General features: G+C 46.3%; 1 protein-coding gene across 3 annotated transcripts in view; it reads left to right on the top strand.

The window, feature by feature from the left end:
- The window catches only part of LOC112256591 (Ral GTPase activating protein catalytic subunit alpha 2), a 137,710-nt gene that overhangs the window by 40,735 nt on the left and 81,964 nt on the right, over positions 1 to 15,011 (top strand). For all 3 annotated transcript variants that reach the window (XM_024429923.2, XM_024429925.2, XM_042325439.1), the window contains exons 4-16: positions 1,177 to 1,234; positions 2,392 to 2,435; positions 2,562 to 2,742; positions 3,235 to 3,350; positions 3,554 to 3,692; positions 4,551 to 4,756; positions 5,115 to 5,357; positions 5,752 to 5,931; positions 6,378 to 6,512; positions 6,633 to 6,781; positions 9,089 to 9,200; positions 9,456 to 9,693; positions 12,684 to 12,857. In XM_024429923.2, the coding sequence (XP_024285691.2) occupies positions 1,177 to 1,234; positions 2,392 to 2,435; positions 2,562 to 2,742; positions 3,235 to 3,350; positions 3,554 to 3,692; positions 4,551 to 4,756; positions 5,115 to 5,357; positions 5,752 to 5,931; positions 6,378 to 6,512; positions 6,633 to 6,781; positions 9,089 to 9,200; positions 9,456 to 9,693; positions 12,684 to 12,857 (1,975 nt within the window). The remainder of the gene's footprint in view (positions 1 to 1,176; positions 1,235 to 2,391; positions 2,436 to 2,561; positions 2,743 to 3,234; positions 3,351 to 3,553; positions 3,693 to 4,550; positions 4,757 to 5,114; positions 5,358 to 5,751; positions 5,932 to 6,377; positions 6,513 to 6,632; positions 6,782 to 9,088; positions 9,201 to 9,455; positions 9,694 to 12,683; positions 12,858 to 15,011) is intronic.

Here is a 15,011-nt window from a genome sequence, read left to right as displayed (position 1 = left end):
CTCCAAGGAGAGCATCAGTGCTGGGAGCTGGGCATGTCTAATCCCAGCCGGGATCAATAGAAAGGTGCAATAGAGAAGGACATGTATCGTCACGCTCTGGATCAGAGAGGAGTCAACCAGGACACAGGGACACCAGGAGTGATGGCTGTCAGATTTCTGTTTCTATCACTGAGAAGGAGAGGGATTTAGACGGAGAGTGGAGTAGACACGAGGAGAGATGCATAACGAGAGAGAGAGGAGAGGTGGAGGAGGGGAGAAATACAGAGCGGGGTGTTGATAAACCGAGATGTGCTGTACTCGAAACATGAGATGCGTTTTGGAAGCCATAATGTGGCATGGCTGCTCTCCTCTTGGCTACTGATCCAGGATCTGGTCTCTCTCGCTCTTTCTCCGTGCTCTGCATGTGTGGACTCCCTTCATTCTCTATTTCTCAAGACTCACTGCAAATTCAGTTTGCATGTATAGCTACTGCTGGTGAGGACTTAATGTTCAGAGTCCTCTCTCTCACTCTCTCTCACTCTCTCTCTCTCTCTCTCTCTCTCAGATCAGAGCTTTATCATGCAGGCCAGGGTAGGGTCGCTCTACCAAGTGGTTCATCAATTACCCACAATCCACTGGCCATTACCGGACCAGCCGCCACACACTGCACATTCCACAGTGGTGTCCTCTCTTCTCACCCCCCCATCCCTCACCCCCCTGTCTCTTTTTTTATCCCCCCAGAGGGACCCAGTTAACCCCTCCCTCAGTGTAGGAGTAATTATAGCCTGCTGAAAGGTCACACGCTCTAATTGAGTTGTAAATTTCATGGTTGGCGAGGTGATGACATTTCCAGCGTTGTCCCGTGTCACCGGGGCCACCCCTATAGCAGGCCAGAGACACACGGAGGAGGAGGAACGGACAGCAGTGACTACTGGTTGACTGACAAGGCTGCTATGCTTTTTTAAAGTGGGCTCTGTTTAGGATGTATGGCTGAGCAGCTTAGCAACATGGCCCTGTCTAGTATGTGGTGTGCAAATGTGACTTGTTTAAAGCCTATCGAGTAAAAAGAATTCTGTCCTCTCTCCATCTGTGATCAGGTTTATCTGCTCTATCTCTGTGTTCTGATTTGTCTGTACAGACAAAGACACTTCAGGCATTTGTGCTAATATTTTACACGTTCCTTCCCATCTTCTCCAGAAAATTCTCCAACTTCTACCAGAACGAATCTACAGTCGATGGCAGTTCCACAGTATAGGTATGTCCAGTGAATCAACTGTTTCTAAGTTGGTACTCACTCTACCCTCCTTGAATAGGCCTACAGTGGTAATATTTGCATTCTTCCGCATGGGTACATTAGTCAAAGGTCTGTCCCCTCCTGTGTTACGACAACCACCGGAATAAACCACGGAAGCATAGATTATCGGCACAACCACTCTTTAACAGTTTGTGTGAGAAGAAAATAATTAGTCGCGGAAGGCGAGGTAAATGAAAAATGCAAATGAGAGCTTCATTTGAAATGCAAATTGGTAATTGAATTATGCGTCGCTCGGTTTCAGCCTCGCAAGCAGCGATAACCTCAATTATAATCTTCTGTTTGTCAGCCGTTTCCCTAAAGCGACGAGGCAGAGATCGTCGCCGCGGATCAACCCCTGGGGCTTATTGCTCCCACTATGGAGGCTCATCTTCCCTCGGCTGTCCGCAAACACGCTCCCTAGTCCACAGAACACCAGCTAAAACCTGTCCCTCCTTCCCTAGCCTCATCCTTAAGGAGTCACCTCACCTAGACAACTGTTGCCTATCATTGACCCTGCTGCTCAAAGTAGGTAGAGGACAAAACTCATTAGCAACACGGACAAGGAACGCCATAAGCTGTAGAACTTATAGTCAGATGCAGAAAGACAGGGCCCAGTGATGTCTTTTTAGGGCCCCCTCCACTAGAGAAACAAGCATTTACAGACCGTCACCTGGTGGAAAATGTATCTCGGTCTCTCCTTATGTCTCATTTCCAATCTCTTGGAGCCTAGGAGTTGGGATTGGAAGCAATTTATTCTTCATTTTTTCCAACACATTGATTTAACCTGATGAGTGGAGGAAGCAGGCATTTAGCAATCAGAGCAATGTCTCATTTGATTACCGCAGACCTGATTGGCTTCATAACTGCACGCCAGGCAATTGATGTTCATTTTCATCAGGAGAATGAGCAGACTTCCCTCCCTGACTGGTTTATCACCACCCCCAAGGTCAATATTTACTGATGGAACAGACCGACGTGCTTGTCTCTCTGTGTTAAGTGTAACTATGTGCAGAGAGTAGTGTGTTGTGTCTCTAGTACACATCAGGTGGAAGGCATATCTCTTTTGTTGGTGTCAGGGTTGTCCTCTGTTCTTCATGCTTTCTCGCTTTCCGTTGCAGGTTCTATTCTGAAAAAGCTTTTGCACACTGGAAACTCGTTCAAGGTGAGACTTGTTTTGCGTTTTCTAACACAAACTTGCACATGTTACTCCCACGTGACTGTGAAGGAGACGGAGCAGTCTGATCCTGTTCCGTGTACAGTAACTTGTCCCCTGTCCTCCTGCATGCAGATCAGATGTGAGGGAATTCGTCTGTTCCTGCTGTGGCTGCAGGCCCTGCAGAATAACTGTGCAGAGGAGCAGTTCCTCATCTTCGCCTGCCTGGTGCCAGGCTTCCCTGCTGTGCCCTCCACCAGAGGACCCTGCACCCTGGATACCATCATCTACAACCCTTTCTCCAACCCGCCCGATGGTGAGACCCCTCAGCGTCTCTCACACACATTTGTTTTTACTATTGTTGTCGGGACCAAGCGATTGATTTCCATTCAAAATCCTATTTTCCTTAACCTTAACCTATAACCCTAACACCTAAGCCTAAAATAGCCTTTTTCCTTGAGGGGACCGGCAAAATGTACCCAGTTGTCTGGAATTTTCCTTGTTTTACTATCCTGGACTCTTTGTCCCCGCAAGGATAGTAAAACCAAACACACACGCTCAGCACACCCCAAGGTGCTCCATCTTCTGGTCCCTTGTCCTTACAGTTGAATGTGTCTCAGTTTGCTGTTCAGACCTGTTTCAGTACCATTTGGAAGTTGTGCAATTTGAGCTGGGGCAGCTGACTGGGATTGTCTGGGTCCTGGGGAACTACACTGATTATTTCATGAACTGGACTGCTGGAGTGAGATGAAGGCCGTCTTCACTCCTCATTCCCTCTTTCACTCTGTTTCTCTCTCTGGCTCAACAGCCAAGGTGGTGCCTGAGGAGATTACACCGCTGGTGCCAGCTGTGCCAGGGGAGAAGCTGGCAGACGACCAGACCTGCTACATCCTCCAAACCCTGCTCAAGTTTATGGTTGTCCAGGTGAGGCTCCTGCTACAACATTGTCCTTCCTAGACAACACTGGATCACTCTGTGGCCTTGGTCAAATACTTTCAAAATGCATAATCTAATCAGATGAGGCCATTCTTTCCTGTAAAAACAAAGTCATGTGTCCAGTACCAAGCTTGTATGGGGCCTATTGTCTGGCTGTGTTGTGACTCAGTCTGCCTCTTTGTGTCTGAAAGGCGTCCAGTTTAGAGTGGAAGAACAAAGACAACCAGGATACCGGCTTCAGGTTTCTCTTCAGTCTGTTCAAGAAGTACTACCTTCCTCACCTCTTCCCCTCCTTCACCAAGCTCACCAACCTTTACAAGCCGCTTTTAGGTAGGGGTGTGTGGGTGTGGGTGAGTCCGTGCATGTAGGGTTGTAATTCCCTTTGCTATGAGCAGTCTTTTTTAAATTTTTTATACCATTATGTCACCGTGGGTCAATTTGCAAAAACTCAAGGGCTTACTCCATTTGAGATTCTGAATGTGCAGCTTGACTCTAACACACTCCTGGTAGCTTTTTACATTTATTTTTATTTTTTTAAAGTGGCATGCAAATTGGGTATTAGTTACTCTCCTAAGAAGCTTTGGATAAATTATTTATTTTTTAGAGGGGAAGTGTAATATCATGCTCCTCTATTAAACCAGGCAAGTCAGAAGTTCTAATTTATAATTGCAGCAACAGGCCTTTGCCAAGTCAAAAACTTGACCCAAAAGCTAATTAATACAGTCGATGCACACAGATTCCCGAGGCCAGGCAATTTAGACATCTTGTCATGAACTTGATGTTTTCCTCCATTTCCCCTGTTCTAATGATCTACTCTGTCTGAGAGGGAATGTCTATTTTTAGCTAATTGCCAGTCAATTCAAAGGTATTCAACCCACGTTTAAATGAGGTTTCATGAATTATAGAAATTAAAATCCTTTGCAACATTAACCTGGTCCACGAGGCTGTGGTTCACTGTAATTATCAGGGTTGTTCAGGTCAGTTACTTTGTGGGCTGAATTAAATATTTTCATATAATGGCCAGTAACAGCAAAAAGAACCTGATGTTGACTGAAAGAGCAGCGTGTTTAGATCTCGTGTAATATCCTTATCTTTCTCTAACTCCCACTGTGTCTTTCACCTGCTGTATATATCACCCTCGTTTCCCTCTCTGTGTCTCTGACCCTTCCCTCTCCCTACCTCCTCCAGACCTCCCCCACCACAGACCAAAGCCTCTGTATGTCCCGGTGACCCGTAACAACGAGAGCACGTTCTGTACGAGAGACCAGTATCTGGCTCCCCGTGTGGCCTTCATCACCTGGCTGGTCACCTTCTTCCTGGAGAAGAAGTACGTCAGCACCGCCACCCCCAGCGCCAAGAACGGGACTAACGAGGTCATCCCCAAACTTATCCAGGTAGGTCCGATGTCAAACATGCTAGTAGATGCCAATAGACTTCCAGTCACTGCGCTAACACTAGTTAGCATTGGCTCGCGAAACTACCTCTAACTTCCTTCATACTGGATGCAGAGACATACAAATGGTATCCACGAGTTCATCTGACTCTAGGGAAGTAGATAAAGTATCCCTTTAAAGCAGAAAGGATTGAATGGTCAGTTCCAAGGCGAGGTTTATTTTAATGTTGACTTGGAATAATTTTATTCAACCAACAGTTAATGCTATGTTTGTCTTGGTCTTTATAATTTATACTGGAACCCAGCCCTAAACCCTCTCACTGGTACCCTGTCCAACCCGCTGCTGTGTGTGTGTTCAGACTGTCACTGCAGGTAGTAGCAGTCAGGAGAAGGATAAAGACCGTGGTGGCGAGGGGGAGCCCAACGGCCCCACGGAGCCAGAGAAGAGCCACTCTAACAGTAGCACGCTGTCTGACCGGCGTCCCAGCGACTCCAGCCTGTGCAGCATCGACGAGGAGCACCGCAGCGTCTACGACATGGTGCACGCCATCCTACTCTCCACACGGGACAACATCAACTTCGTCAATGAGGTTTTTCACCAGGTACAGCCCATAGAGAGATGATGACAGTGTTTCCAAATGACTCAATGAGAGTATAAACTAGACTTTTCCTCTGCAGGAGCAGTTTTAGTTGTGAAGCTGATTTCCTTTGGTTCCCCACTAGCTTTGGAACATGATGCTGAGTAGGAAACCATCTTATTTGTTGTGTGCTGCCATCTAGTGCAAAGACACTATCACTACATCAAAGTGATCCTCTTAGCTGGAGCAAATTCAATAATTCAAGTTAATTCAAGTGAAATGTCCTTAGCCACCACATCTGCTTCGTGTCATTTAGCAAACACCTTATTAGGATCCTGAAAATACATTTATTCATTATCCAACGCCCATTATCCTATTTTCTCTTGCACTATACTGTGTAATATCTGTCTATCTCCAGGCCTTCCTGTTGCCCTCCTGTGAGGCGTCAGCGACCCGGAAGGTGATCAAGGTGTACAGGAAGTGGATCCTGCAGGAGAAGCCAGGCTTCATGACGGAGCCGGAGAAGAGCAGACAGGCCGAGGTGGAGGAGAACCCAGAGCAGCTGCTCATCACGGAGCCCGATAGCGCACACACACAGGTAATGGCAGTGATACACAGACAAACACACACAGGGCGTAAGGTAGCCTAGTGGTTAGAGCGTTGGGCCATTAAACGTAAAGGTCGCTAGTTCAAATCCACGAGCCGACAAGGTGAACAATCTGTCAATGTGCCCTTGAGCAAGGCACTTACCCCTAATTGGTCCAAGGATCGCCATTGATAATGGCTGACCCTGCATGTGACCCTACTCTCCCCAATTTGGCAAAAAACACATTTCTGCACATCGGGATAAACAAAAAACACATTTCCATTTCACACGTGTATAAATCACAAATATGAACACTATCCTAATTATTATTATTACACAACTACACGCACACGCACACACACACACAGCACAAGTTAGTGGATGTGCAGACTAAAATTAACTCGGAACACTCAATTTCATACTCGCCACCCTGAATGGACGGTCGTGTCCTCCTGCAGGCGTTGGAGAGTCATGGTCACAAACGCTCGTCCAGTTGGGGCAGAACATACTCCTTCAGCAGTGCCATCAGCCGGGGCTGTCTCACTGAGGAACAGAACAGAGACATCAAGGCTGGCATCCAGCCCACCCTGCAGGTATGTGCGTGCGAGCGCGTTTTGTATTTTTTGACACGTTTTTTGTTGTTGTTGTGCTTTCCAGATGTATCTCATCAACCCTTGACCGTAGTTTTATCTCCATGCTCTACCCCCCCCCAGGTGTTCCTGACCAACTCGGCCAACGTGTTTCTGCTGGAGCCGTGCCCAGACGTGGCCAAGCTACTGGACAACCAGGTGGAGGTGTGCAAGGGGGTGCTGAGCATCTACCGCCACGTGATCATGGAGCACGCCATGAACACACAGACATGGTACGTCAGTCAGCACCTCATCAACGTGCATACTGAAATACACTAAGCATGATCAATAAAATGTCACAATAGCGTTCAGTTTGGCTGCTGGGGCCCCCGGTGGGGGGCAAGGAGATCCCCCCCATCTACACTAAATCCATTGACCACTACGTGCTGTTTAATTAGATTAATTACAACTATTTCGTTGTAATATCTCCTCTTGAAGAGCGTAGTCAAAACTACACATTTCTGATTATTCCACATTTAGCTCTATCATCAGAGTTCTATAGTAAACATCAATTGATCATGTATTTTCAGATGCGCGAGGGTCAGATCCGTTTGGCTATCCATTTGTAGCTCGCTAGCAGAAGCAATGTGTCATTTAGCTTGCTTTATCAGAGATTAGGCTTTTGGAAAGAGCTTGACATCGTCCTGGTAAAGTTGTCTGTCGGACTACTGTCATCACCGTAAATCAAACCATATTTAGAAATAGTCATCTAGTTTATCCCCTGAAAGGTAGCTTGATTGACCTGGTCTGTTATTAGCTAGCTAGCCAATTTGACGTGGTCCGTCAATCAATGTAGCCTATCATGTTTGTCAGCAGCAATCGTGACTAAACACGATTTAAAAACAATGTTGAAAATGGAAGAATGTTAGGCCTATCCAGCGAAGTTAGCTATGTCTGTTGGAGAAAAAAGTACATACTTCTACTTGCCGCTATGGTAAGCCAACTGTACAAAGTTTCTACCGGTAGCTGCTACTTGACAGGCAGATCCCACAAAGGATGGGACAATTTACCTAAACCACTCACACTTGTCAGGTATAGCTCACTTTTTATTTTACGGGACTCAAATATCCAATTAATGGTGGCCAATATTTTGAGATATCGTGAGGCTACCCTCCAGGTTTTTCACAATTTCTAAACAGGTTTTTAGGATTTTTACTAATTTCTTCAAAATAAATAACTGACCCTTTACAGACCCTTTACTCAGTACTTTGTTGAAGCACCTTTGGGAGCGATTACAGCCTCGTGTCTTCTTGGGTATGACGCTACAAGCTTAACACTCCTGTATTTGGGGAGTTTCTCCCATTCTTCTCTCAAGCTCTGTCAGGTTGGATGGGGAATATCGCTGCACAGCTATTTTCTGGTCTCTCCAGAGATGTTCGATCGTGTTCAAGGTCGGGCTCTGGCTGCGCTACTCAAGGACATTGAGACTTGTCCCGAAGCCACTCCTGCGTTGTCTTTGTAGTGTGCTTTGGGTTGTTGTCCTGTTGGAAGATTAACCTTTGCCCCAGTCTGAGGTCCTAAGTACTCTGGAGCAAGTTTTCATCAAGCATTTCTCTGTACTTGGCTCCGTTCATCTTTCCCTTGATCCTGACTAGTCTCCCAGTCCTTGCTGCTGAAAAACATCCCCAAAGCATGATGCTGCCACCACCATGCTTCACTGTAGGGATGTTGCCAGGTTTCATCCAGACATGAAGCTTGGCATTCAGGCCAAAGAGTTCAAACTGGGTGTCATCAGACCAGAGAACCTTGTTTCTCATGGTCTGAGTCCTTCAGGTGCCATTTGGCAAACTCTAAGCGGGCTGTCATGTGCCTTTTACTGAGGAATGGCTTCCGTCTGGCCACTCTACCATAAAGGCCTGTTTGGTGGAGTGCTGCAGAGATGGTTGTCCTTCTCAAAGATTGTTCCATCTCCTCAGAGAAACTCTGGAGCCATGTCAGAGTGACCATCGGGTTCTTGGTCACCTCCCTGACCAAAGCCCTTCTCCCCCGATTGCGCAGTTTGGCCAGGCGGCCAGCTTTAGGAAGCGTGTTGGTGGTTCCAAACTTCTTCCATTTAAGAATGATGGAGGCCACTGAGTTCTTGGGGACCTTCAACTTCGACCAATTACTTCGACCTCATGACTTGGTTTTTTGCTCTGACATGCACTGTCAACTGTGGGACCTTATATAGACAGGTGTGTGCCTTTACAAATCATGTCCAAAAATTGTATAAATTTGCTAAAAATTCTAAACACCTGTTTTCACGTTGTCATTATGGGGTATTGTGTGTAGATAGATGAGGAATAAAAAATAATTGTATACATTTTAGAACAAGTCTGTAATGTAACAAAATGTGGAAAAAGGGGTCTGAATACTTTCCGAATGCACTGTATATACTGTTTGTGTACACCCAATGGCTTAAATAGGAAAACAAATTCTAAACCAAGCGGTTGCTTTTACCTGAAGGACTGTATTGTCAGACAGGCCTGGACAGTTCCACTGTGTTATGATAATCTACTTATACACCATGATGGACTAATCATATCTTCTGGTGTGTGTAGGGAGCAGATGCTACAGGTGCTGCTGAGGATCACTGAGGCGGTGATGAAGAGGCCTCAGGAGAACCAAAGAAAAGACATTTTTGCTGAGAGCCTGGCTGCCATCCTTTTCCGGGTCAGTCAGCCTGGGGATCATACAGCCTGTCTTACTGTTAGTTGTTCTGATACCTCTGTTAGAAGAAGTCCAGCTGAGCTCCTGGAAATGGTTGTTGCCCATGATGTTAATATAATGTGGAAACAATGTTACAGCTCTAATGGCTTGTTAGTGTTTTGATTACAAGCCAATAAGAACCAGCTGCCTGCCTATGGTGATTAATGAGATGTTCTGTTTCGTCCTCCTGTCTTTGTGCCCCTGTACATCCTCCCCCAGACGATCATCGTGGCGTGGGTACGGGCCAACCTGTGTGTGTTCATCTCTCGGGAGCTGTGGGACGAGCTGCTGTCTGTACTGTCGTCTCTGACAGGCTGGGAGGAGCTGGTGACCGAGTGGGCCAGCATCATGGATTCTCTGACCGCGGTCCTGGCCCGCTCCGTTTACGGCCTGGACATGAGCAACCTGCCCCTGGACAAACTCAGCGAACAGAAGGAGAAGAAACAGAGGGGACGGGGTGAGGAGGCAGGGGGAGAGAGAGAGGGGGATGGAGGCAGGGCTTTAAAGTGTAACCCTTTTGGTTGCGAACGCTCCTTAATATTTTAATTTGGAAGCACCAGTGCGCCTAGAAAACATCCGCCATATAACAATTATTATAATGGTTAGGCTTAGCTGTATTGCTGTTTAGGAGTTCCCTAGAGGAAACACGCAGATTTGTGACTGTGGTGGTTGCACCATTACTACAGCGAAAGCCACGTGTCTCTAGCCCAAACCATTCCAAAGTTGTGATCCATATCACTGCCTCTAGGTTTTTTTCATTGGCGTCGCAGCGGGATGCATCTCCATTGGCGTCGCAGCGGGATGCATCTCCATTGGCGTCGCAGCGGGATGCATCTCCATTGGCGTCGCAGCGGGATGCATCTCCATTGGCGTCGCAGCGGGATGCATCTCCATTGGCGTCGCAGCGGGATGCATCTCCATTGGCTGGATGCATCTCCATTGGCTGGATGCATCTCCATTGGCTGGATGCATCTCCATTGGCTGGATGCATCTCCATTGGCTGGATGCATCTCCATTGGCTGGATGCATCTCCATTGGCTGGATGCATCTCCATTGGCTGGATGCATCTCCATTGGCTGGATCTCCATTGCTGGATGCTCCATTGGCTGGCATCTCCATTGGCTGGATGCATCTCCATTGGCTGGATGCATCTCCATTGGCTGGATGCATCTCCATTGGGCTGGATGCATCTCCAGTGGCTGGATGCATCTCCAGTGGCTGGATGCATCTCCATTGGCTGGATGCATCTCCATTGGCTGGATGCATCTCCATTGGCTGGATGCATCTCCATTGGCTGGATGCATCTCCATTGGCTGGATGCATCTCCATTGGCTGGATGCATCTCCATTGGCTGGATGCATCTCCATTGGCTGGATGCATCTCCATTGGCTGGCCATATTTTTTACATTCATAAACCACGTCAAGGGATGTGCTACAACGATTCTAAAACAGCTTGTTCAGTTATCTTACCTCATTATCTAGCAAGCTAACAACCTGGTAACTTTACCAGTACATCCAAACATTTAGTGGAACAACAATGGAAAAGGGATAGCATAGGAAATGTTGCTTTTTAAACATGTATGTAGAAACCTAATATTCCACAAATGACTTTGTAATTTCAATGACAGGTATTTGTATCGACATTTTAGCTTTTATAATAAACACATGGCTTTATAGGCTTGTTCGTTTCTAGGGCACAACATAAACTCAGCAAAAAAGAAGGACCCTGTCTTTCAAAGATAATTCGTAAAAATCCAAATAACTTCACAGATCTTCATTGTAAAGGGTTTAAACACTGTTTCCCATGCTTGTTCAATGAACCATAAACAATTAATGAACATGCACCTGTGGAACGGTCGTTATGTCACTAACAGCAGACAGACGGTAGGCAATAAAGGTCACAGTTATGAAAACTTAGGACACTAAAAGAGGCCTTTCTGCTGATTCTGAAAAACACCAAATGAAAGATGCCCAGGGTCCCTGCTCATCTGCATGAATGTGCTTAAGCATACTGCAAGGAGGCATGAGGAATGCAGATGTGGCCAGGGCAATAAATTGCAATGTCAGTACTGTGAGACGCCTAAGGCAGCGCTACAGGGAGCCGGGACGGACCTCTGATCGTCCTCGCAGTGGCAGACCACGTGTAACACCTGCACAGGATCAGTACATCTGAACATCACACCTGCGTGACCAGTAAAGTATGGCAACATCAACTGCCCGAGTTACACCAGGAACGCACAATCCCTCCATCAGTGCTCAGACTGTCTGCAATAGGCTGAGAGAGGCTGGACTGAGGGCTTGTAGGCCTGTTATAAGGTAGGTCATCACCAGACATCACCGGCAACAACGTGGGAACAAACCCACCGTCGCTGGACCAGACAGGACTAGCAAAAAAGTGCTCTTCACTGGCGAGTCGTGGTTTTGTCTCACCAGGGGTGATGGTTGGATTCGCGTTTATGGTCGAAGGAATGAGCGTTACACCGAGGCCTGTACTCTGGAGCGGGATCAATTTGGAGAGTGGAGAATCCGTCATGGTCTGGGGAAGTGTGTCACAGCATCATTGGACTGAGCTTGTTGTCATTGCAGGTAATCTCAATGCTGTGCGTTACAGGGAAGACATCCTCCTTCTTGTGGTACCCTTCCTGCAGGCTCATCATGACATGACCCTCCAGCATGACAATGCCACCAGCTATACTGCTTGTTATGTGAATGATTTCCTGCAAGACAGGAATGTCATTGTTCTGCCATGGCAAGCGAAGAGCCCGGATCTCAATCTTATTGAGCACGTCTGTGACCTGTTGGATCGAAGGGTGAGGGCTAGGGCCATTCCCCCCCAGAAATGTCCAGGAACTTGCAGGTACCTTGGTGGAAGAGTGGGGTAACATTTCACGGCAAGAACTGGCAAATCCGGTGCAGTCCATGAGGAGGAGATGCACTGCAGTACTTAATGCAGCTGGTGGCCACACCAGATACTGAATGTTACTTCTGATTTTGACCCACCCCCCTTTTGTTCAGGGACACATTTTTCCATTTCTGTTAGTCAAATGTCTGTGGAACTTGTTCAGTTCATGTCTCAGTTATTGAATCTTGTTATGTTCATACAAATATTTACACATGTTAAGTTTGCTGAAAATAAATGCAGTTGACAGTGAGAGGACGTTTCTTTTTTTGCTGAGTTTAGCTAGAATTCATACCGGCCCAATAGAGGCTCTATCTCAATTTGTCTGGTGCTCCTAGATTTTATGTGGTGCTCTTAACTTGTTAAGGTTGGAAGCACCAATGCATTTTTTTAAAAATTGAGAGCCCTGGATGGATGTAGAGATCGAGGGGCATGACGCTGTGTAAGCCCCAGAGAACAGAGCAAAATTGGTCAAAAGATTCAGTTTCTCTTTATGCTTCTGTATTTATATTATTTGCGTTTGTCTGTCTCTCTTGTCTGTGTCTCAGGGGTGATCCAGGACTCCCAGAAGGCAGCAGCAGTGGCCAGGTCCTTCTCTTTGAGCTGGAGGAACCAGGGAGACCAGCAGGGGGTCCAGGAGCCCATGAGGTTCCGCAGCGCTACCACCTCAGGGGCCCCCGGCGTGGAGAAGGCACGCAACAACGTCCGACAGAAAGCCACAGGTGAACATACACACACATGCTACTATAATGAAGTCATATTTGGCAAGTGCCAGTTCTCAGAGTCCCTCTATGACACTACAGTGTAGACCAGACCCTCCATAGACTCCACAGTGAGTGTATATAAAAGCAGGGCATGTGTACGTTAGCCCAGGTGCTGGTGAGGGGCTCCGCTCTAAGCACAAAGCGACAGCAGATGGTCTCCATTGTTCCTGTCAGATGTCATTGGCCAAAGTCAACATGTTTCTGTGTCAGTTCCCCGGCGCACACACACTCCCCTGGTGACGGACGTTGTTGCTTCATTGTTCAGATACAGTGAACAACATCCACTTGACTGATGGAGATGTCTCAGTCTAATGATCAGTTGAGCTCTCAGGCGATCCAGAGCAGAGATGAGCTGTCTCTAAACTAGCTAATCCCTAACGGAAGGGGTTGAAAGTGTGACCGGCCTTGCTTGTTTCCTCACCCTCCTCCTTTCTCTGTCTCTCTGTCTGTCTCTCTGTCTGTCTCTCTGTCTGTCTCTCTGTCTGTCTCTCTGTCTGTCTCTCTGTCTGTCTCTCTGTCTGTCTCTCTGTCTGTCTCTCTGTCTGTCTCTCTGTCTGTCTCTCTGTCTGTCTCTCTGTCTGTCTCTCTGTCTATCGATCTGTCTGTCTGTCTCTCTCTGTGTAATGACTGATAGCATCTCTGCTCGCTGAAGAGCTTGTTGAGCCTGGACCAGATGTAGTCGGGCCTGAAGGAGGACTCTTAAAAGAGTGTGTGTGTGCATGCAGACAGAGGCTGACATGAAACGCCACCGCCTTAAATTCTTACTTTTCTCTCCTAATTGGACTCCCACATTGATCATCAAACATCCCGATATCCCTCCTCCTCCACCCCCCCTTCTCCTTGAGAGGGGCCCACACATCAATCCATGGACGTTTTTGATAGTTTCATTAAGAGTGTAATTAATGCTCATTAATATGCATAAAATGGCTAACAGTAGCGGTCTGTAGTGGAGACGATGCTATCTCCAAATGAAAGTGACTAATTAAAGTGTGGTGTAGGCAGAGAATAGCATCCTCTTTCTCTTGCAATGCTCCTCTCTCTTTTAGATTAGGCCTGAAGTGCTGTCCACACACACTTCCCCAACGCCTTATCTTTGAAAACTGAAAATGTGTGTAATCTCATTTATGCCAATACGTACTTGCCAATGTTTTTCTGATGAGCATTTCCTGCGACGTGGTGTTGAAATGACTGGGAACTAATAATAAATATGGTCATATTGTCCTATTGACTGACTACAGATGTATGATCTGAATTTGAGCCAGATTGCCACAGCAGGACAAATAGTCCCGCAGTGACAGGAAATGTGGATTATAGCACATTTTAAATTTTTGTAGGGGTTGATCTTTTTTTCGTAAGGGAAAATCAAGTCTGAAATTGCAAAGTGGAAATGTACAAACTTCAGAAACCCTTTTTAAACCTCAATTACACGACACATTTCAAATGTCCTGCATTGCAGGAAGGTTCTCCTGCAACAGGGTGATCAAATTAAGATCCTAGGTGTACTCATTTCAAACCAGAACCTTATTCTTTATTATGGAAATAAATCAAATCAAATCAAATTCTATTTGTCACATACACATGGTTAGCAGATGTTAGTGCGAGTGTAGCGAAATGCTTGTGCTTCTAGTTCCGACAATGCAGTAATAACCAACAAGTAATCTAGCTAACAATTCCAAAACCACTACCTTATAGACACAAGTGTAAGGGGATAAAGAATATGTACATAAAGATATATGAATGAGTGATGGTACAGAGCGGCATAGGCGAGATACAGTAGATGGTATTGAGTGCAGTATATACACATGAGATGAGTATGTAAACAAAGTGGCATAGTTAAAGTGGCTAGTGATACATGTATTACATAAGGATGCAGTAGATGATATAGAGTACAGTATATACATATACATATGAGATGAATAATGTAGGGAACATTATATTAGGTAGCATTGTTTAAAGTGGCTAGTGATATATTTTACATCATTTCCCATCAATTCCCATTATTAAAGTGGCTGGAGTTGAGTCAGTGTGTTGGCAGCAGCCAATCAATGTTAGTGGTGGCTGTTTAACAGTCTGATGGCCTTGAGATAGAAGCTGTTTTTCAGTCTCTCGGTC

The sequence above is a fragment of the Oncorhynchus tshawytscha genome, linkage group LG08, assembly GCF_018296145.1.
Source record: "Oncorhynchus tshawytscha isolate Ot180627B linkage group LG08, Otsh_v2.0, whole genome shotgun sequence".
NCBI classification, from domain to species: domain Eukaryota; kingdom Metazoa; phylum Chordata; class Actinopteri; order Salmoniformes; family Salmonidae; genus Oncorhynchus; species Oncorhynchus tshawytscha.
Note: the sequence above shows the minus strand (reverse complement) of the source record. Positions and strands in the feature narration are given on the sequence as shown.